The sequence below is a fragment of the Somniosus microcephalus genome, chromosome 2, assembly GCF_052327205.1.
Source record: "Somniosus microcephalus isolate GS21.2 chromosome 2, FLI_Smic_1.0, whole genome shotgun sequence".
Lineage (NCBI taxonomy): Eukaryota > Metazoa > Chordata > Chondrichthyes > Squaliformes > Somniosidae > Somniosus > Somniosus microcephalus.
This window is the reverse complement of record NC_140988.1, coordinates 152,660,174-152,684,226: the sequence shown is the minus strand read 5'-3', so window position 1 is coordinate 152,684,226 and position 24,053 is coordinate 152,660,174. Positions and strand designations below refer to the sequence as shown.

General features: G+C 48.9%; 2 protein-coding genes across 7 annotated transcripts in view; one reads left to right on the top strand and one right to left on the bottom strand.

Moving 5' to 3' along the window:
• The window catches only part of arhgap24 (Rho GTPase activating protein 24), a 730,398-nt gene that overhangs the window by 154,718 nt on the left and 551,627 nt on the right, over nucleotides 1–24,053 (bottom strand). The gene's annotated exons all lie outside the window — the stretch shown is intronic.
• Nucleotides 6,146–7,947, top strand: LOC147123027 (uncharacterized). Its single transcript, XM_086004033.1, has 2 exons — nucleotides 6,146–6,379; nucleotides 6,538–7,947. Exon 2 carries the CDS (start codon nucleotides 6,726–6,728, stop codon nucleotides 7,671–7,673), a length of 948 nt encoding a protein of 315 aa, XP_085860159.1. The 5' UTR covers nucleotides 6,146–6,379; nucleotides 6,538–6,725; the 3' UTR covers nucleotides 7,674–7,947.

The following is a 24,053-nucleotide window of genomic DNA, read 5'->3' as shown; positions in this document are numbered from 1 at the left end:
GGTCGGAAGCTTCCCGCAGGTGCAAGCCTCCGACCTGCACTTACCTAGCGCGCCGGCCATTGTGCTGTGGGCCCGCGTGGGATTCCGATCCTGGGCCTGCTCCAACTGCTGCCGCGCAGTGCTTGTGTATCCCAGGGGCGCAGTTAGTTCGAAGCGTCCCCTGGGATCATGTGGGCCATGGAGAGCCAATGGTAGCAGGGAATCTGTATTCATAGATTTGACAGGAAGAGCTGTCAAATCTATGAATACAATTCAGCCCCAAAACATCACTAAAACTTCAAATAAATTTTTTAAAAATCACATTTTAAAAATAACTATAAATTACATAATAACTATTTTAAACAATAATTTAAATTTTTGAAAAAATTAATTACAGTTTCTAACGGGGCTAAAAATAAACTTACCTTTCTTTAAAGTATTTAAAAATAATAAACCTGTGGAAAAAAATGTTTTAATTTAACTTAATTCACCACTTACCTTGTTAAAAGCAGGCCTTGCGACTGCTTTTTACAAGCGTAACTCCTGGAGACTTACCCTCCCGGAGAAAGCTGCAAAAAAAACGGAAGTTCCTGGCATATGCACTGCCTCTCCGGCGTATGCGTTCGACCTGTGAACCCCTTCTTTTAAGGGCACGGAAGTTCCGGTTTCCCACGCATGCGCAGTGCATGCACGAAACTGGCACTTTCGTTGGGCCTACGCGTGAGTACCCAGCGCGTACTCACCCGTGGGAACCCGAATTTCTGGCCCAATATTATGTCTCTTTGTATCACATTCTTCTGGTGACCTGCTCCCAAGACTCTGGATAACCAAGGCACCTTCTAGGAGGGTCTTTGTGACATGCTAAGGCCAGGATAGCTCTCCACAGCAAAAGAACCAGAGGGACGATGAGAACTTTTTTATGCAGTGAGTTGTTGTGATCTGGAATGCACTGGCTGAAAGGGTGGTGGAAGCAGATTCAATAGTAACTTTCAAAAGGGAATTGGACATACAGGAAAAAAATTGCAGGGCTTTGGAGAAAGAACAGGGGAATGGGACTAATCGGATAGCTCTTTCAAAGAGCCGGCACAGGAATGATGGGCTGAATGGCCTCCTTCTGTGCTGTATGATTTTATTATTCCATGATTTTTCTCACTCCCATCAAGCAAGCATCCCATATTCACTTGGGAGTCCAACCAAAGCAGTAAACCTGCAGTAAATGGAATAGCAGACACACATTTCTGTTTACGTTGCACAGATATACCAAGAACATTGTGGAAATTAGTATGACAGATGCTGCACTGATGCTTATGATTTCTCTCACTATATTCAACATTGACAGCATCACGTTTCTTAAATGGTCCATGAAGGTTTACTATTAATTGACTGGAATGAATAATTACAATCAAACAAAGATGCTCACTTGAATCTATTCTTTGAATTTGTAAATATTATCTCCAAAATCGTGAGACTTTGTTCCCGTTATGACATCTTGCTCAGTGGAAGTGCAAATGAAAGAACTGGATGCCAAGATCAGTGCGCTCAATTCGTGGCGATCCTGAACTTCCAGCCATTCCTTTAAACTGGGATTGGAGTCTTGCAATTTCAGGCTACAGCGGACAATACTGTGTGTTGCCGCCAGGACCATCATGCATTGGATGCTGGCCGTGCCTGCAGGGCTCCCACCTCACCTTGCCCCATAATGCAAGATCACCCAGTTGAAGTATTTTGATAACATTCCCAGGCACAGCACATCATTGTATTTGCAGACTTTATATGCCAACACCACGAAAGACCTGCTCTATGGGATACTGCACACATCAGCCAGTGAGTATGCCACAGGTCTTAGAACTCAACAATGCGAGGCGGCCAGGCTTGATATGTTGTGATGTTTTGGGCACCAAGGACCACATTATTGGTCCCGTAATGCATACTGGGATGGTGCAATATGCAGATTAAGAGTTTCCTAATCCCCTCAAAATTGAGGCATTAGAATCTCAAAATGTTTAACTCTACTCCCTGGTTACTTGATATCTCACTAGGTAAATGCAACACGTGATGTGATACTGAGCCATATAGACTGGAAAGGTACAAGGAAGTTAATCCTGCTTCATCCTGCCTTTATAAATGGAACCACTTCAATCCCCTCCAACCAAAAAAATCCTACGTGAGGTCAAGCCTGAATCCAGCCTGGAGCCTGAGGTAGGCCCCACTTCTATCCCTTTCATTCAGGTATGTTTGGCGAGAAGAAGCATACTTGCCCCAATTGTACGCCAGGTCCCGACTGAGGGCCTAGGAATGAGAACTCCTGACTTAGGGAGTTCCCGCCCCTGGCTACATATCCTTACATCAATGGGCTTGTAGGGTCAGATGAAGGCTCCACTACACAAGGTAATCCTGGAAATCAATATGCAATAAAGTTTAAACTGAAAGGGGCAGTATCATGAAAAGTGTTTGACAAACCTTCTCTTACTGGGGAGGAAGAACAGCCAGAAGTGTTGAGTGAGCATCACTGTTGTTCTGATGACATTTTGAGCAAGTGGCACAACAGTGAATTTTATTTCAAATTACATTTTTTGTCTGCAAACAAGTACAAAAAGGCTATATGAAAATGGCGCTCCTTTAAATACTAGCCCACGGGTACCATAGTTACTTTTGGTAGGGGCCATAATGAATAGGTTGTTACTTTTTTTTCAGTGTACAAAATGTCCACATACTGTACATTTATTAGGGAAGGGAATGAATAGGGAGTCCGAAGCCAACAGCCATTTATTACTCCAGGAGAGTTCCTGCAGCAGCTATTAACAAGTTCTTTTAACACAATGTAATGCCCTGTCCAGATTTTTGGGAGTAATTCATAATCTTTCTCAGAGCCTGAAGCTGTAAACAGAAGAGGTGAGCAAAAACATGAAACTAATTATGTCACTAGGACAAAGAAAGCTTTGGAAGATAAAAAACATATAAATTTCACTCTTGGTCTATCATCCCCCCATTCCAGTTAGTAAGTGACTCTCATGCCCTTGATACAAGCCACACTTTCATATGAAACAAACGTGTAAACCTCTTCTACACCATGCTGCTCTCAAAACAAGAAGAAAAATAAACTGACAAATTCAGAAATGGCTCACAACCTTCTCAAGCAAAGAATGAACACACCGATCTGTGCGTGCAGAGGTTCTACCTTCCCTATCCATGAGTTGACACTCAATTATTCCTCGACTCCAGGCACCTTTTCCGAATCCTGCCATATATATCGCAGATGTTAATGTGACATAAATCCTACATAAGGTTCCTAACACTCTTCTCTCTAATCCCTCTCCCCACATGCAGGTGAGCAATGGTCTGTGACTGGTCACTCCGTGAGTTACAGATTTGATCAGCCATGATCTCATTGAATGGCGGAGCAGGCTCGAAGGGCCAAATGGCCTACTCCTGCTCCTATCTTCTATGTTAAGCCCCCATTAAACAATTATGTGGAAAGCTCCTCACGAAAGCTGACTGTGGGTTAAGGTTACCCTTATGCTCTTAAAATGTAAAAAATAACTATAGGGAGATCACACACAGACGATTGCCTTAGAAGTACCACATCCTATGTGCTTAGTCTGGAGGCCTGAACAAACACAGAGCCTTTTTTCACTGATCTTCAAACCGCTCCTCTGCATTCATGCTAAGACCTGGGTCTGGGATTAGTGCCTTAATTCTGTATCTAGATATACCGCCCAGAGTGATTCTACAAACCTCACCCCAGATAATACATGTCTATCAATTAATCTTAAAGCACATCCTAAAATTCTTTTAAAGTTCAGTCATGCAAACACAGTTCAGATCTGGACGCAGGTAGGGGGTACACTAGTGGTGGGAACAGAAAACTGCATGTAAGTGAAATTTAATGGGATGAGGACAATTAAAGGGAAGTGGTATTCTGTCTGGATTGCAGCGAGTGGCACATCGATTGCCTCAGTCAGGCAATGAATGCAGGCCATTCTATGCTCCTAAGTATTAGGTTGTCCTGTTCTAGGTGTGGTCACACAGATGTTAGGGTATACCCAGCAAGGGTCCCTTGCTGTTTGTGGTCTACATTAATGACTTGGATATGAACGTAAAAGGTATGATCAGTAAGTTCGCGGATGATACAAAAATTGGTAGGGTGGTAAATAGCGAGGAGGGTAGCCTCAGTCTGCAGGACGATATAGATGGGTTGGTCAGATGGGCGGAACAGTGGCAAATGGAATTTAACCCGGAAAAGTGCGAGGTGATGCACTTTGGGGGGACTAACAAGGCAAGGGAATACACAATGAATGGTAAGACCCAAGGCAAGACGGAGGGTCAGAGGGATCTGGGTGTGCAAGTACACAGATCCCTGAAGGCGGCGGAACAGGTGGATAAGGTGGTAAAAAAGGCATATGGGATACTTGCCTTCATTAGCCGAGGCATTGAATATAAGAGCAAGGAGGTTATGATGGAACTGTATAAAACACTGGTTAGGCCACAGCTGGAATACTGTGTGCAGTTCTGGTCGCCACACTACAGGAAGGATGTGATCGCGTTGGAGAGGGTGCAGAGGAGGTTCACCAGGATGTTACCGGGGCTGGAGCGCTTCAGCTATGAAGAGAGACTGGGCAGATTGGGTTTGTTTTCCTTGGAGCAGAGGAGGCTGAGGGGGGACATGATTGAGGTGTACAAAATTATGAGGGGCATAGATAGGATGGATGCTGAGGAGCTTTTTCCCTTAGTAGAGGGGTCAATAACTAGGGGGCATAGATTCAAGGTAAAGGGCGGGAGGTTTAGAGGGGATTTGAGAAAGAACTTTTTCACCCAGAGGGTGGTTGGAGTCTGGAACTCACTGCCTGAAAGGGTTGTGGAGGCAGGAACCCTCACAACATTTAAGAAGCATTTGGATGAGCACTTGAAATGCCATAGCATACAAGGCTACGGACCAAATGCTGGAATATGGGATTAGATCAGGCAGGGCTTGATAGCCGGTGCGGACACGATGGGCCGAAGGGCCTCTATCCGTGCTGTATAACTCTATGGCCTAGAAATTCAGTTCGGACGCTATTGCGGCGCTAAAGTCGGGCGCTCGGCAAATTTAGCGGCCGCCGGAAAGTGCAGGCGAGCTCGCCGAAGTTCAGTAGATTTGGCCAACTTTTTGGCCGAGCGCTGCAAAAGGCGTTGGAACCCTGTGTTCAGGCGCTAATCCGGCGATGCAGCCTGATAACGCCGATTCCGGGCGCAGCGCAGGTGCGATCATGTGGTGAGTGTCAGCAGACACCCTGACGCCGGCCAGCTCTTAAAGGGGGAAGGGTCAACTTTGACTGCAGCCACGCCCTGCATGCTGTAGCCCTGCAACTATGCCTCAGGACTGGTTGTGTACCAAATCAACGCCTGGAGGTCATGGAGAGGGCCCGTGAAAGAGCCCAGCGGTTCTCTGAGCATGCGCTGGGTGTGCTCCTTCATGGGGTACGCAAGAGAAGACGGGTCGTGTGCCCGGCTAGTGGCAGGAAGGCTCCCAGGAGCCAGTTCAGGGAGGCGTGGACCAAAATTGCCCGGAGGGTCTCCTCCAACTCCGATGTTCCCAGGAGTGCGGACCAGTGCCGCAAGAAATACAATGACCTATGTCGGCTGGTCAAGGTGAGTACCCTTTCCAGTGTCCCCCTCATCCTTGCATGTGCACCTCCCATTAGGGCCAAAGGGACATCCAAGGTCTAATGCCCAGCCCTGCTGCCGCTGCAATGGCACTTGCATGTTAATCAATAGCTCTTTCTGCACTTATCACACTGTGCAAGCTATTCCACCATGGGAGGCCTCACACACAGCAACAGGGCACCACACTGTGCAAGCTATTCCACCATGGGAGGCCTCACACACAGCAACAGGGCACCACACTGTGCAAGCTATTCCACCATGGGAGGCCTCACACACAGCAACAGGGCACCACACTGTGCAAGCTATTCCACCATGGGAGGCCTCACACACAGCAACAGGGCACCACACTGTGCAAGCTATTCCACCATGGGAGGCCTCACACACAGCAACAGGGCACCACACTGTGCAAGCTATTCCACCATGGGAGGCCTCACACACAGCAACAGGGCACCACACTGTGCAAGCTATTCCACCATGGGAGGCCTCACACACAGCAACAGGGCACCACACTGTGCAAGCTATTCCACCATGGGAGGCCTCACACACAACAACGGGGCACCACACTGTACTTAGACGCCCTCCTTTCTCTTGCAGGCCAAGCTGGCGAGGAACGCCAGGAGCCTGCGTGTCACTGGTGGAGGCCCTCGCGATTACCAGGAGCTAACGGTTCTGGAAGAGAGGGTGGCCCGACTGCTGCGTCACCCGGTGATTGGGCCTGTGGCGCTCGGCGACGCCGACCCTATACTGGAACCCACTGGTAAGGACAGGACCGGGTGCACCTCTCTCCTTGCCCTCGCGCATCAGATCTACATCCTTCCCCACTGGCCGAAAAATGCGCATAATGCACCAGTGCGGCCTCCCTCGCTGTCGGCCTGTCCTCACTCTAAAGCTACACTTGTGCCTTCCTGCTTTCAGCTGGTGAGGAGGAGGTGCTCCCTGAAGCCCAGACAGCCAGGCCCTCGGAGGAGGAGGACGTCGAGGAGCAGCAGGAAGGCGCCACCTCGGGGGAACCCTCCTCCGCTCCAGGAGATGGCAATGAAGGGGAGACGTCTGGCGTGCCGGAGAGCCAGGGGGAGGGGAGCCCCGAACCTGGTCCCAGTGGCATGGACGCACGCGGCAAGGCTCCGGCGGCACACCAGCCTTCTGCCCAGAGGGGGGAGGCGGTGGAGGGGAGGGCAGAACCTGGTCCCAGTGGCGTGGCCGCACGCGGCAAGGCTCCGGCGGCACGCCAGCCTTCTGGCCAGAGGGTGGAGGCGCCCTCCAGTCCGGGCTCGGACGTCGCCCAGGAGGTGCGCCTCCTGGACGAGATGTCGGCGGCGTCGGAGCGGCGGCACGTCGAAATCATGGAGGTGGTGGCACAGATGCCTCACGCCATCGAAAGCCTCGCACAAAGTGTGGTGGCTTTCGGCCAATCCCAGGCCAGGGGCCTAGAGCAATTCGCAGCAGCGCACGCCAGGGGGGTGGAGCTCCTTGTGGCAGCGCATGAGAGGGGGGTGCAACAACTCGAGGCAGCGCAGCACGCCAGTCGCCAGCTGAGAGGTGCTGTGCAGACAATGGCACTGCAGATGCGGGCACATGCCGGCGCAGTTGGGGCACTGACTTCTGCCACCCTCGCACTGGCGCGGAGGCGTCGCCAGGCCAGCCGCCGCCCTGCTGCCGCACACCGGTCTGGCGACCAACAGTTTGGCGCGCTTGCTCCCCGGCCAGGCCGCCCGAGTGCACGTGTGTCTGGCGACCAGCGCGCGCCTGGCATCACCCACCTTGTCCCCATTGGTGCAGGCGAGCCTGCCACTCCCCCAGCCAGGGTGCAAGGAGCTGCTGCAGCCAGTGAAGAGGGCCACCCACAGCTGCAGCAGCCACCAGCCAGCCCCTCCCGGGCCCGCCCTCGTGTAGGCCGACCCCCAAGGGCATCTGGCGAGACGCCTTGTCGCCCTGAAGATCCTTCCCCCAGCCTCGCCACAGCCTCACGGCCCAGCTTGAGGCGCAGCAGCAGGACGGGCCGGGGCAAAAGACGGCTGTCGACAGACTCGCCCTCTCGCCACACCGAATAGAGTGTGTTGAGCGAGGGTTTGGGTGATGCGGGGGCTTCTGTTCTGGGGGGCATTATGTGGTTTGGTTTTATGGGGGTGTTTGTGTTGTGGGGGGGGCTTGTTTTTGTTAGGCCAGTGACGAAGGCCATTTGGATGGTGATGTTTTGTTAGTCCTCCCCAGGTTTTGGGAGTGACAGAAGTTTGTGACTGTTTTTTGGGGGTCTTCTCTGTTTTGCTCTTCCATGTGGGAAGGGCCCTGAGTTTTTGAAATAAAGATGTTTATTTATTCACCATGTGCAGGTGTCATGTTTCAAGTGGTTGTTGGGTTAACCGGCTGAGGGCTTGCGGAGCGGCTGCGTTCAGTGGCCCAGGCCATTCCCTGACAGGGGGCCTAGAAGTGTCGAGCAATAAGCCCCCGGCGGACGGCCCTTGGACCTTGTCGCTCCCTCCTGGCCTGGTGCTCCTCCTCCTCAGGGTCCTCCTGCTCGTCCTCCTGAGGTGGTGGGGCAATGTCAGGTGGCAGTGCCTGAGTCCTGCGGATAGCCAGGTTGTGGAGCATGCAGCACACCACGACGAACTGGGAGACTCTATCCGGCGAATACTGAAGAGACCCGCCCGAACGATCCAGGCAACGGAACCGTTGCTTGAGGACGCCTATCGTTTGCTCTATTAGGTTCCTTGTGGCTTGATGGCTTTCGTTGTATGCCAGCTCCGCTGGGGTCCTGGGCGCGTGGAGCGGGGTCATGAGCCATCTGCACAAAGGGTAGCCCTTGTCCCCGATAAGCCATCCCCTTGGTGGAGGCTGTGCCTGGAACATGTCAGCCACAGTAGTCTGGCGCAGGATAAAGGCATCGTGGCTGCTTCCTGGGAAGCGGGCATTGACAGCTAGGATGCGCTGCCTGTGGTCACACACCAGCTGCACATTTAGGGAATGGTAGCCCTTCCGGTTGCGGTATTGCTCGGCATTGTGGATAGGTGCCCGCATAGCCACACGCGTGCAGTCAATGGCGCCCTGCACCATGGGGAAGCCCGCGATCCTGGCAAATCCGACTGCACGCTGCTCCTGCTTGTGTTGGGTCATGGGGAAGGAGATGAATTGGTGCCTCCTCGCGAAAAGTGCTTCGGTGACCTGTCGGATGCAGCGATGCGCGGCGAACTGGGAGATGTTCGCAATGTCCCCAGCAGCGGCTTGGAAGGAGCCACTTGCATAAAAGCTGAGAGCCACCGTGACCTTCACTTCCACCGAGAGAGACGCCCTGGACATGAGCTGTGGCTGCAAATCTGCATGAAGCAGCTGGCAGATCTCTCCAACCACCTCCCTTCTGAAGCGCAGCCTCTTAACACAATGCGCCGCAGTCATGGTGAGATATGAGACCTGCTCCCGGTATTGCCTGACTGGGTAAGGCCTACGTTGGCGACGCCTAATGGCCCCTCTGCGTCTAGGCATGCCTGGCCCTCTCTCAAAGCGTCTGCGAGCCCTTCGCACAAAATGTAGCAACTGAGGGTTGGCCCCCCATGCAGCCCCCATTACAAAGTTCCAAACAGCAAAATCACAAGGATGCAAATGTCAAAGCACTGGCTAGAAGCCAAAAATACCTCTCCTATGGTGTCCGAAATCAGTAATCTCTGTGCCTTGCTCTCTGTGCAGAAATCCAAACCAGTCTAGTCATTGCAGCGAAATGGCTGGCTTTTATGGGTGAGTGGATGTGCCCTTTAATTAGCGCTCCCCGAATCCCACAGGGCCTCTGTTGAGTTCCATTTCACAGTTCTTAGCAGCGCCACGCCCACATCGGCCGGGCGCCACTGAATTTCCGGTTTGGGGCGCACAAACGGCGTTGCACGACGGAATGACGTCATAAGATGCGCGCGCAGCTGAGCGGGCGCTAACACTTTGCGCCGGCGCTAAAGCCCAGCTGAATTTCAGCGTAGGCGCAGATCCGGCGGTGCCCGGGCGCTAAGTGGATAGCGCCGGAAATCTGTCGCTAACGGCTGGCGCAAACAGCTGAATTTCTAGGCCTATGACTCTATGACTCTATTATGCAATCCTTCGATAGGTCATTCATTTATTAAGAGTGGGCATAGAAATGCTGTCAAATTCCTCACATCGGGTCCACAGCCTGCAGTCTCATGTCTTATAGCTGGGTTTGGACTTTTCAAATGGTACCTGGTCCCAGCAAATATAAAGGCCAGCAATATGTTCTTTGGACTGTTGGGCTATATGAAACTTAGTGACATTTAAAAAGTCCATGGCAAGAAATTAAATTGTGATTTTTCAACATGCGTGCCATTGTTTTAGTGTTGCTGGTGGTGTTTTGAAGTCTAAATGGAGGAACTGTAGAAAACCAGAAGCTGAAACATACTGCAGAACCGTTTAAAATCGAAGTGCTTCCACAATTAAATGAGGCATTAAAAAAATTTGCAATTTACCAAATACATCAACAAGGAACATTGCATTTAATTTAAATTCTGTAAATTTGTGATGCTTATATTGACAAATGAGAGCCCAATCACATCTTCTCTCAGCAATTCTTTTCCTATTTTCCACCATAAATATCTGTTTGGAGTGGAACCTTGTGCTTGGAGTGATTAACCCCAGCATGCTGATAGCATTGTGCGTGCTCTTAAATTCACTTAATCTGTCAATTCATCTAATTGCCCTTGAAATACTTCATCTTGTTCTCACAAAATATTATTGCTCTGGCTCTTCCAAAACACAAAGAGAATAAATTCAGCAAAGGGAATAAATCCAAACATGTCCACTATTTCTCCTAAAACCAATGATGTTTTTATCATTCCACAAATTCTTCACAGCACTTTATATTATAGCCTTGATTTTACCAACAACAGCAACAACAACGACGTGCATTTATATAGCACCTTTGACGTAGTAAAATGTCCCAAGGTGCTTCACACTTTTCCAGCAGTAGTGGAAATACCCCCAGTCCCCTAGTGGTAGCACCCTCACCTCTGAATCAGAAGGTTATGGGTTCAAGTCCCACTCCAGAGGCTTAAGCACAAAAATCTAGGCTGACGCTCCAGTGCAATGCTTGAGGGAGTGCTGCAGTGCTGGAGGTGCCGTCTTTTGGATAAGTCATTGAGCCGATGCCCCGTCTGCTCTCTCAGGTGGACATAAAGGATCCCATGGCACTATTTCGAAGAAGAGCAGGGGAGTTATCTCCAGTGTCCTGGCCATTACTTATTCCCTCAATCAACATCACTAAAAAAAATGATCTGGTCATTATCACATTGCTGTTTGTGGGTGCTTGCTGTGTGCAAATTGGCTGCTGCGTTTCCTACATTACAACAGTGACTACACTTCAAAAAGTACTTTATTGGCTGTAAAGCACTTTGGGACGTCCAGTGGTCATGAAAGGCGCTATATAAATGCAAGTCTTTCTTTTTTCTTTCTTTCAGTGTCAAAAAGATTATCCCAGTGCGCTATAAACTATGACAACATTCCCTTGTGATCTCCATCATTAAGAGAAGAATGATCTTTAATTTGGGGGAAAAAAGTCATATTTGTATCATGACTGTAAGTCACTGCTGATCAGACTGGCCACTTACATTTTCTTGAGAATCTCCTTCCAGTCACATGAACACCATGCACTGCTGCAATTTTTTCATGTGATGGCTGTAGCACAGGATGAGGTCAGGAAGGAACGTATTATTTGTTAATGTGGCATCTCATTTACATCCCTTTCATCTGGGAGTTTTCCTGCAGTGAGTTAAAAGGCTAGCAACTCATACAGAGCAACCTTCTGAAAGGGTAATCTGATTTAACATCAAACAGCGTCAGTATTATTCTTTCATCTTTATGGTACAGAAAACACTACAGTGTTTCGCTTTGACAATGGAGACTTTCTAAACATGATTTCCTGCTGTGAATTTTAAAGAGGCATGATCTTGAAGAAAAAGTGAAAAAGCATTAATTGCCACATTATTGTGAAAAATGAGTACGTACCTTTTCTGGCATTCCTTCTTCCCCACACAAAGAACAGAGTTGCCAAACACTTTACACTCCTCTACATTGGGGAGACCAAACGCAGATTGGGTGACCGCTTTGCAGAACACCTCCATTCAGTCCGTAAGGGGAACCCTGACCCTGTCACTTTAATTCACCGCTCCATTCCCACTCAGACCTCACCGTCCTCGGCCTCTTGCATTGTTCTAGGAAGCTCAGCGTAAGCTCGAGGAACAGCACCTCATCTTTCGATGAGGCACTTTACAGCCTTCTGGTCTCAACATCGAGTTCAACAATTTCAGATCATAACCCCGGCCCCTATCATATATATATTTTTTATCCACACTTTTTGTTTGGCCTTCTGTTCTTCCCTCCCACATGGCAGCTGTCTTTCATTCTGCCAGTGTAATTTACACTTCATCTAGAGCCATTCTTTGTTTCTTAACCTGTCCCTTTACCATCCTCTTTTGCCTTGAATATCTCTTAATGTCTCTCAATGTCTCTTAATCTCTCCTGCCTTCCATCCTATCACAGACCTTCCCTTATGTTCTTTCATCCCCTCCCCCATTTCCCAGCCACGACACTTGCTTAAAAATCTGTTCCATTTCCTGCTTTTTTCCAGTTCTGACGAAAGGTCATCGACCTGAAACGTTATCTCAGTTTCTCTCTTCACAGATGCTGCCTGACCTGCTGAGTGTCTCCAGCATTTTCTGTTTTTATTGCCAAACACTTAACTGGACCAGCCACGTAAATACTGTGGCTACAAGAGCAGGTCAGAGGCTGGGTATTCTGCGGTGAGTGACTCACCTCGATTCCTCAAAGCCTTTCCACCAACTACAAGGCACAAGTGTGATGGAATATTCTCCACTTGCCTGGATGAGTGCAGCTCCAACAACACTCAAGAAGCTCGACACCATCCAGGACAAAGCAGTCCACTTGATTGGCACCCCATCCACCACCTTAAACATTCACTCCCTCTGTTAAGTCTGTGTGTTCTAGTTGTAATTACTAACACAGACTACAAGATTAAAGTTCAACAGGTCTTTACTGGTTGGCGGTCAGGACTACTACTAAATACAATATTACTACACAGTGCTTATATGCCGGTGGTCACCACCGGTATTACGTATACAGCAGCCAGAGAAAGTAGTACATCTCTTAAGGTGGAACAGGCTTAAGTTCTCTTAAGGTGGAACAGGTTACATACACCACAATCCTCCCTTTTTAGCTTAACAGTCATATCCCCATTTAACATAACATAATAACATATATAACTTCAGGTATAAACAGTTCAAAGGTTCAGTCTCTCAGGAGGCCTTCTGATTCGGTTTGGATAACGCCTTTCAGTGGTCTCTGATACCTGTTGCTGAGGTGACTCCTCTAGTTGGTCTCCCATGCATTGGGTGTTATCATCATCAGGTACATTCCCTGCCGAGGTAGATGCTTCAGGTTCATTAACGTCTTCCACAGTTGTCTCTGTCGCAACCATGGGTTCGACCCTTGCTCTCGATTCTACCAGTTGATCCGCATGACGCCTTATCACATTGTTACCAATATCTACTGTGTACATCAGAGGTCCTTGTCTGGCCCGAATTGTTCCGGACTGCCATTTTTCGTTTCCATAGCCCCTTGCCAACACTGGTTGTCCTACGTCGAAACTTCGAGTGGTCTTGTTATTAATATGCCGGAACTGTTTGTTTTCCACTTCCCTCCGCACATTTGGTTTTAACAAGTCCAACCTGGACCGCAACCTCCTGTTATAAAACATCATGGCAGGACTTTGGTTAGTCACTGCATGAGCGGCGTTTCGATATGCCATTAGGAAATTGTCCACCTTGTGCTGTAGCGGAATCTGATCATCGTTCATGGCCTTTATTGCCTTTTTGAATGTTTGGACAAATCTCTCGGCCAACCCGTTTGTCGCCGGATGATATGGGGCAGAGGTATAATGTTTCACCCCATTCTTCTTTAAGAATTTTTGGAATTCTTCCGACACGAACTGTGGTCCGTTGTCCGAACAGATCTGTTCTGGCAATCCGTTCCTTGCGAATATTGTTCTTAACACCGCAATTGTCTTTTCTGAAGTAGTGGTATTCATCTTGATCACTTCTGGCCATTTGGAATGTGCGTCCACCGCAATTAGGAACATGGAGTCCATGAATGGACCAGCAAAGTCAATATGTACGCGTTGCCATGGGGCTGAAGGCCATTCCCATGGGTGTAGTGGTGCGATCGGAGGTGCATTTTGCACTTTTTGGCACCCAGCGCAGCTTTTCGTCAACTCCTCTATCTGTTGGTCAATACCCGGCCACCATACATAAGCCCTAGCAAGACTTTTCATCTTAACTCCCCCCAGATGACCTTCATGCAGTTCTTTTAGAACTCTTTCCCTTAACTTGGGAGGAATAATCACTCTTGTCCCGTACATCAAAGTACCATGGCAGACGGACAGCTGGTCTCGCCTTGCCGAGAATGCCGGTAACAGAGGATCACCACGTGTTAGCCATCCTTTCACTGTCACCTCGTAGACTCTGGACAGTGTCGGGTCGTTCCTGGTTTCTCTTTCAATACTTGCATTGGTGACTGGTAAACACTCGATGATGGTCGAATGAAATACCTCAACAGGGTCAACTTTCATCGTTTCTTCTTCTTCAGGTAGTGGCAGGCGCGACAGCCCATCAGCATTGCCATGCTGCTTCGTACCTTTGAATTCTATTTGATATTGATGCGCCCCTAGGAAAAGGGACCATCTCTGGAGATGCTGTGCTGTCATCACTGAAACACCCTTCTTAGGGTTAAAAATGGATACCAACGGCTGATGGTCTGTCAGAAGTGTGAATTTTTGGCCCTGCAGGTAATGATTAAACTTCTTCACTCCCCATACAAGGCTGAGAGCCTCCCTATCGATCTGCGCATAGTTGCGCTCAGCGGAGGTCAATGATCTGGATGCAAACGCGACTGGCCTTTCCGTGCCATTTGGCAACTTGTGTGAGAGTACTGCCCCAATACCATATGGAGAAGCATCACAAGCCAACCGAATAGGCAGTGTCGGGTTGAAGTGAGCCAACACTTCCTCTGAGGTGATCAATTCTTTGTTTTTGCGAAATGCCTTCTTACAGTTTTCGCTCCATTCCCATGGTACCCCCTTCTTTAAAAGAGCGTTTAGCGGGTGCAGTACCGTGGATAGATTTGGTAGAAATTTATGGTAATAGTTAATCAATCCTAGAAACGACCTCAACTGAGAGACATTATCTGGAGCGGGAGCCTTTACAACTGCCTCTATCTTGTCAGGAGGCTTATGAAGCCCCTCCCGGTCAATGACATGACCACAGTACGAGATCCGCTTCTGGAAGTACTCACATTTCTGCCGATTAACTCTAAGTCCATACTCTTTCAGTCTGTTGAGCACCAGTTCCAAGTTTGCGAGGTGTTCTTCATCACCATCACCTGTAATCAGAATATCGTCCAGGTAACATTGTGTGCCTGGAATTCCCTGTAATACCTGCTCCATGGCCCTCTGCCAAATTGCTGGAGCCGATGCCACTCCAAAAACCAGCCTATTGTACCGGTACAAACCTTGATGCGTGTTGATCGTGAGGTATTGGCGTGACTCTTCTTCAACCTCCATCTGCAAGTACGCCTGCGCCAGGTCTATCTTGGTGAAGTGTTTCCCGCCAGACAACGAAGCAAAAATATCCTCAATCCGCGGAAGCGGATACTGCACCGTGTGAAGCACCGGATTAACGGTGATTTTGAAATCTCCACAGATGCGAACCTTCCCTGGTTCTCCTGGCTTGTTGCTCGAAGGACGTTTCATAACGGGAACAATGGGCGTAGCCCACTCACTCCAATCTACCTTAGACAGTACACCCAAACGTTCTAGCACTTCCAGTTCCGCTTCTACAGTAGGTCGTATTGCATAGGGTACCGGTCTGGCTTTAAAAAATTTTGGGTGTGCATGTTCATCAATCTTGATGTTTGCCGTAATTCCTCTCAGTGTTCCCAGTCCCTGCTGGAACACCTCTTTAGCATCATCCAATATTTTGGACAATTGTTTAGGTTTGACATCTGTTTCCCCGGAATCTACCGTTAGTGCCTTCAAGGAGTGCCAGTCCATATTCATTTTCCTAATCCACTCCCGTCCCAGTAGTGGTGGACCTCCTTCAGGTAGCACATATAAGTCCATTACTTGGCTTTCTTCGCCCTTGTGGACCACTTTTACCTCTATCTTTCCGATGGGGTACACTCTTTGCCCCGTGTATGTTTTCAATATAATCTCCGTATCCCGTAGGGGAATATGTTGGAATAACCTTTTGTAATCTTTCTTATTCATGACCGTCAATGCCGATCCAGTGTCCAATTCCATCTTTACTTGGACTCCTGCTATCTGAAGGGTGACCCAAATTGTCTGGAGATCTGCATCCTTACCAACGTTGTGTACTCTTAAGCTACCCAGTTCATTACTGCTAGCGTCTGAATCTGACTTCTGTTCGGTCGAACTGTTCTTTGTCACCTTGTGAACCTTTATGTATTTTCCTTGCGGTGACTTTTTGTTGCTGGTCTTCCTTCCTGACCGGCATACTTTAGCTATGTGGCCAAGCCTGCCACACGTTCTGCATTCTTGGTTTTTAAACCAACACTGGTTCTGATCGTGCGTTGTCTTTCCACAACGATAACATTTTACAGTACGCAAACCCAATTTATTTGTACTGAGTTCCGGTGACCGTAGCTGCATTACTGCCGTGCCTCTCGCTGCGGCTTCGTGTGCTGCTGCCATAGTGACCACTTTCTCAAGCGTCAGCTCATTCTCCTCGAGCAGTCGCTTTTGTGTATCTTCTTTTAATAAACCACACACAAATTTATCTCGTAGCGCTTCTGTCAGTCTCGTTCCAAACTGACAGTACTTTGCTAGCTTACGCAATTCCATTAAATATTCAGCATTGCTTTCATCCTTCAGCTGCCTTCTGCTGTAAAATTTAAATCGTTCCGCTAGCATCAGCGGCGTGGGGTTTAGATGATTTTTCAGGACAGTAACAATCTCCTTGAACGTCTTATCCGCCGGTTCATCTGGTGATAAAAGGTGTTTCAATTGCCCGTATGTCTTCGCACCCATTAAGTTTAATAATGTTAGTGCTTTCTCTTCATCTGGGATTTTATTTGCTTTACAATAATTTTGTATGCGTTCTACATACATGGCCCAATCTTCGATGTCGCTATCAAAGGTATTAATGTTCCCATGTTTAGGCATTGTTGCAATTTAATTTATTTTTATTTTTATCCAAGATGGCGGCTTCCCGCTCTTGTCTTCGTCCTCCGCCTACAAAATGGCGGTTTTCCCGCGCTTGGCGGTCTTCACCCGTCCCCCGACGCTGTCTCCGCTTCACCGCGGCTCTCGCGCCTTCAGTTGCCCCAGACGCTGCGCCTTTTTAGCCCGAATGCGGCCCGGCCCTTATCACCAGCCGCGATCGATGTCCCCGCGCTGCGCCTTTCGGCCCGAATGCGGCCCGGCCCTTATCTCCGGTCGCGATCGATCTCACCGCCCTCATTCCTCCGTCTTCCCTCCCCGTCTGTACAGCCAACGCGGCCGACTTTCTGGTCGCGTCGCTGCCCGGCTTACCCACCACCGAGGTAGAAAGAAGATAGCTGACAGCCGCTGATGGAGGCTTCGAGTTCAGGATGTCTTCTGCACTCTGGTTTCTCGATGTCTGCCGCGCGACGTGTCTTCCAGCAGGGTGATGAGGGTGGAAGCCTCTCTTCGACGTCCGTTCTGTGGACGAAGCCGCCGTGGATATAAACTGCCGCAGGGTAAGAATCGGACTCGTCGCCACTGTTAAGTCTGTGTGTTCTAGTTGTAATTACTAACACAGACTACAAGATTAAAGTTCAACAGGTCTTTACTGGTTGGAGGTCAGGACTACTACTAAATACAATATTACTACACAGTGCTTATATACCGGTGGTCACCACCGGTATTACGTATACAGCAGCCAGAGAAAGTAATACATCTCTTAAGGTGGAACAGGCTTAAGTTCTCTTAAGGTTGAACAGGTTACATACACCACACCCTCCACCACCGGCGTACCGTGGCTGCAGTGTGTACCATCTACAAGATGCACTGCAGCAACTCGCCAAGGCTTCTTTGGCAGCACCTCCCAAACCCGTGGACCTCTACCACCTAGAAGGACAAGGGCAGCAGGCGCATGGGAACACCACCACCTCCAAGTTCCCCTCCAAGTCACACACCATCCTGACTTGGAAGTATATCACCATTCCTTCATCGTCACTGGGTCAAAATCCTGGAGCTCCCTCCCTAACAGCACTGTGGGAGTACCTTCACCACACGGACTGCAGTGATTCAAGAAGGCAGCTCACCACCACCTTCTCAAGGGCAACTAGGGATGGGCAATAAAGACTGGACATGCCAGTGACGCCCACATCCCATGAGGGAATAAAGAAAAAGGAGGGCATCCTGCAGTGGTGAACAGGGCCACCATCCTCAACACGACTCAACTCAACACCACCTCCAATTCATCAGCCATTAATTAGGGGTTTGAGTGATGTGCTGCTCCATCTGTTGGCCACAGACTCCATCTTCTGATTCCACATTAATTGTACCAGTCATTGGCTTTAACAGACATTTTTTTTTACCCAAATAACCTTTGCCAAGGCCGAGAGATACGTTAAAAATATAGCAGCCTTGGTCAATGCTCCAACATTTTTATCTTCAAATGCAGCCACTTACCTTTAAGTGGCCGCATCTTTTTAAGTTTATCTGTCACCCTTGGTGTCAACATCTGGATTGTGTGCATACTTGAGGGCTGCTTATACACCATCTCCTGCCCCCCTCTGGGAAATAGCTATCTCTGGTACCCAGATGGGCTGGCAACAAACTCATCCTGAAAATGAGGGTCAGCACCAACTGTCAGGTCAGTGTTAACAATGCACTCACCAACCTCCAGGTTTCAATATTGGGACTCAAAGCCTAACAGGAGTGGGAGGAAGCACTGGGTGAAGATATAGGCCCCGAGTTTACTCAAGGGGTCCACTGGACTCCCACCGTAACCCTGGCAGGTGTCCGGCACAACCCATCACAAACAGGCATGATTCCATGCAACTCTGGGAAATCCCAGCTGGTCTTGTAAGGGGTGGAGCCTTCGCATGCCCCTTACAAGGTCAATGCCTCCTGGGGGTATGTTCATCCAGCCCCATCTCAGAAGAGACTCGGCATATTACTGCAGGCCAGTACACTGGGAAATGAGGTGTAACGGCCTCCGAACGAGAGCAAGTGAGCATCACTGGGAAGGGCAGGTGATAGCAGTGTCCTGGATCCCCGAACAATGGAGAAACATTTGACATCAAGACTTGATAAAGGGTTTTGACCCGAAACATTGACTCTATTTTTCTCTCCACGGATGTTGCCTGGCCTGCTGAGTTTTTCCAGCATTTTCTGTTGTTATTTCGGATTTCCAGCATCTGCAGTATTTTGCTATCGAGTAAACATAGCTGTGCCAGACAGTTTATCATGTTGAAATTAACCCTTTAACAAGGGACAAATTGCAACACAGCAAAAGAAAACATTGTTTCAAATGCCTTTCTTGCGCTGTAACTTTACGAGTTATTATGTATTATTAAGCAGTAAGCAACATTCCATGCTCTGAGGGAGAGTGGATAAATAGAGAGCTGCAGCACAGGACTGACTGCTCTCTGGGATTCTAATTCCACTCTATAAAAGTATCAGGGAATGCCATCCGACCTAGGGTGACCATACGTCCCTGCTTTCTGGGGACAGTCCCTAGATGAGGAACTGTGTCCCGGGCAAACAATGTCCCTGGAAGAGTCTCCGGTTCGGGAAACTCATCGGCGAATATGTGCGGGTTCCAATCAGGAGCCACGTGACTCCGAGCTGCCCTGCGGTCGGTCAATAAAGTGGGTGGGGCTGTGCAGCGGGACGGATTCCAACTGGTGGGAGGGATGTCAATCTCCTGTTTTCAACCAGTAGAAAGGGTAGATTCACTGAGGGACTTTACTTTATACAGAGCTCACGATCTGTGGCCATAGTACGCATGCTCCCCCACCACCCCCCCAAACCCTCCAACTCCCACCGAATCCCCGGATAGTCCTGTGAAATTCGGTTGAAGAGAAATCGGCCCCGCAGCCAAACGAGTAACGGGGACCGCTGGCAACCGGACTAATGAGCGGCGGACCGTGTGGATGTCCCGGGAGCTGGATCAGCTGGCTCTGCGGCCTCAGATAGTGTGGCTGTGAGGACGGAGAGGAGCCGGTGACTGCGGCCGGCAGATGCTGTGAATTATTCAGGCAGAAAGTTCTGGCACTGCATTTTGCAGATTCAGTTTCCATCAAAATAACAACATTTTTTGCCTTGCTACGCTGTACATTTTCCATCCTGGCTGCTTTGCTGCGCTCCCACCATGTCTGTCCCCTGATTTGGTTTAGAAAATATGGTCACCCTATACTGACCTCTTCCTGTCTCCCCTACTTCCCTCCACCCCCGCCCCCAGCCAACCAGTAGAGTCACTTTGCCTGAAGGCATTAGCCTCCAACAATGGCAAGTCTGCTTTTTATCCCTTCCCCTCACTCCCGAGATTCTACCTGTACAGTGAGGTTAATAGGTCACAGTCAGTTTTTCAACATTCAATGCATGAAGTGCACAAAATTGAAATTGCATAGGACTCAATTTGACTTTGTGTGATAGTGTAAAACGGGCGATAGCGAGTTGGCAGCCCGTTTTACTTCTCCCCCGATTGTTATTTCCATTGAAGTCAACAGAAATAAAATTCAGGGGAGATGTAAAACGGGCTGCTGACTCACCGTCGCCCGTTTTCCACTATCGCACAAGGTCAAAATCTTCTGTGTGTTCCTGCTCTGCAACATTTTACAACACAGAGAAAAACTATAAGAATGACTGAATATACATGCGCACTACGCAGTTGTCAATCTGTTATGGGGTTGGCGGGGGGGAATCATTGCGGATGTAGAGGTAATGTATATTCCTGTAGTGTATGTACTTTGCAGAAGGAACTATATTCTGCAGCCCCTGTATACTGCAGTACCAGTAGTGACCACCCCTGTATTTAAGCCTGTGTAGTAACTTTGCATAGTAGTTCCAGTGTGTCTCCACTCAGTAAACACCTGTTGTAACCAACTCCTGCAGTCCGTGTCTCAATTACACACGGACATAATACTGGCGACGAGCAGATCCGAACTTACCTACAGTTCTGCACCACCTCATGGGGATCCATCCCTGAAGCGAAGTTGTTAGAGGTCGAGGCCAGAAGGAAGAAAGAAAAAAAAACAAACAGAAGAAACGGGCGTCGACCGTGGGCAACCGCCTCTGATTCATCGGAGTTGAAGATTTGCAGGAGAGGCTGTCGAGAGCGGGGTTTGGTTATCCTGTCTATGGTGTTCCAGCTAATCGGGCTGGTGGCAGGTAGTACACTGATCCTTCCTGGGCTGCGGTGGGCTAGAGCTCGATCGGGTGGCTTTTCAACGGGGCCGAGCAGCGTTGTCGGGAAGAGGAGAGAGAGAGAGAGGGTGGAACACACACGGTGTGGCTGGTGCTACGAAGCCAGGCAGTGTACAGACCCGAGAAGAGGGAGGAAAGTGTCCCGTAGGGTTTGCTCTGACGACGGGAAAATTAAAGAAATTAGAAGCGCAGAAAGCCGCGAGGAGCTGCAGTTTGCCACGGGGACCGCGGAGAGCGGCGTTAGCAGCAGCGCGGGGGGGAAGTGCGTGAAGACCATAGGGCGTCGCCATCAAGGCATAAAAATGCCAGCAACAGCGCTAGCAGCAGCGGAGAAGATGGAAAGCGCGGGAGGCGCCATCTTAATCCAGCGGGGAAGAAGGCAAAGCGCGGGAGGCGTCATTTTGTTCAATCGGGGAAGAAGGCAAAGCGCAGGAGGCGCCATTTTGTTCAATCGGGGAAGAAGGCAAAGCGCAGGAGGCGCCATCTTAGATTTCCAAGATGCCGAAGACTGGCAATATCACTGCCTTCGATAATGCAATAGAAGACTGGACCACGTATGTGGAAAGAGTCGAAGTATATTGCAAGGCAAACGAAGTAGCCGATGAGAAAAAGGCATCGGTACTACTAAACTTAATGGGCGCAAGAACGTACGGCCTATTGCGGAACCTGATCACTCCAGCCAAACCGATGGCGAAGAGTTTTAACGAAATTGTTGATATCCTACAGGAACACCTAAATCCTACACCGCTGCTGATAGCAGAAAGATTTAAATTCCACAAGAGAAATCAGCACAAAGATGAGAGCAATGCTGATTACCTAACGGAACTACGCAAGCTATCAAAGCACTGCCAGTTCGGAGCAGGACTGGCAAATACCCTATGGGACAAATTTGTCTGTGGACTCCTGAGTGAAGGAACCCAGAAGAGGTTACTCTCAGAGAAAGAGCTGGCGCTAGATAAGGCTTTCAGCGTGGCAGTATCGTACGAAGCAGCAGCAAGGGGAGCTGTGGAAATACAGCAAAAGCCACAGGAATACGGCACCAATGAAATGACACGGGGATTTGAAAAATGTTATCGCTGTGGCAGAACAACCCATGGCCAGAAGGACTGCTGGTCCAAGGACAAAATATGCAGGCAATGCGGAAAGATGGGACACATTGCATGAGTTTGCAGGTCTGGGAAGAAGACTAACAACAACAAAAAGGCTACTAAGGAACCGTACAGGAAAGTACAAAAGATGACGGACAGTAGTTCCGAAGACCAGAAGAGCGATAGTGAATCCGGGAACAAGAGACTAAGCTGCCTCAAACTTCACAACGTAATCGCAAAAGAGGATCACCGAACCATTTGGGTCACCCTCACGATAGCAGGGTCCCAAGTCAAAATGGAATTGGATACAGGATCAGCCCTGACCGTCATGAATCGACGAGACTACGAGCGGCTATTCTCACACATACCCTTGAAAGAGACATCCATTGTCTCGAAGACGTATACGGGGCAGAAAGTATACCCCAGAGGGAAAATAAGGGTGCCTGTCGAATACAATGGCAAGGAAATACAGAAATTGTATCTGTACATACTGCAAGATGGTGGACCACTGTTATTGGGACGTGAATGGATCAGAAAGATAAGTTTAGACTGGCACTCCATTCAGGCACTGACTGTGGCTGGTAAAAAGGATGACGACATCACACCTGGACGATTGTCAAAAATGTTAGCTAATGCCAAAGAGGTATTTCAACAAGAACTGGGAACTCTTAAAGGCGTAACCGCCTCGATAAAAATAGAAGAGAATGCAATTCCCAAGTTTTTCAAAGCAAGACCGGTACCGTATGCAATTCGCCCAGCCATCGAGGCAGAGCTGGAGAGTCTGGAGAAGGCTGTTATCTAAGGTAGACTGGAGTGAGTGGGCGACACCCATCGTTCCTGTCATGAAGAAAACGTTAAACAATAAGTCTGAGGAGCCAAGGAAGGTTCGCATCTGTGGGGACTTCAAGATGACGGTGAACCCAGTCCTTCACACAGTGCAGTATCCTCTCCCGAGGATAGAAGATATTTTCGCCTCACTATCTGGAGAGAAGCGTTTTACAAAAATTGACCTAGCACAAGCATATTTGCAGATGGAGGTTGAAGAATCCTCTAGGAAGTATCTCACGATAAACACTCACAAAGGTCTTTACCAGTATAATCGACTGGTATTCGGAGTAGCATCAGCTCCGGCGATATGGCAAAGAGTGATGGAACAAGTCCTGCAAGGGATTCCGGGGACTCAGTGTTACTTGGACGACATCCTAGTGACAGGTGAAGATGACAGTGAACACCTTGCCAACCTAGAGCAGGTGCTCACTAGACTAAGAGAACATGGGCTACGAGCCAATCGCCCCAAGTGCGAGTTTTTTAAGAAACAGATATCGTATTGTGGCCACGTGATTGATGAAGAGGGGTTACATAAGTCCCCTGACAAAATTGAAGCGGCAGTTAAGGCTCCAGCGCCTGAAAATGTGTCGCAACTGAGGTCATTCCTCGGATTGGTGAATTACTACCATATGTTTTTGCTGAATTTGTCCACAATTCTGCACCCACTGAACGCCCTACTACAAACTGGAGTAGCATGGAAATGGAGCGATGAATGTAAGCAGGCCTTTCAGAAGAGTAAAGACCTAATCACTTCAAGAGAAGTATTGGCTCACTACAACCCATCACTACCGATAAGACTGGCGTGTGATGCGTCTCCCTACGGCATTGGAGCGGTACTGTCACATAAATTCCTTGATGGTTCAGAGAGGCCGATAGCTTTTGCGTCACGCTCGTTAACTTCAGCCGAGCGTAACTACGCCCAGATTGACAGAGAGGCCCTCAGCCTGCTGTGGGGGGTGAAGAAGTTCAATCACTACCTGCACGGTCAGAAATTTACTCTACTAACTGATCATCAACCTCTTGTCTCCATTTTCAACCCT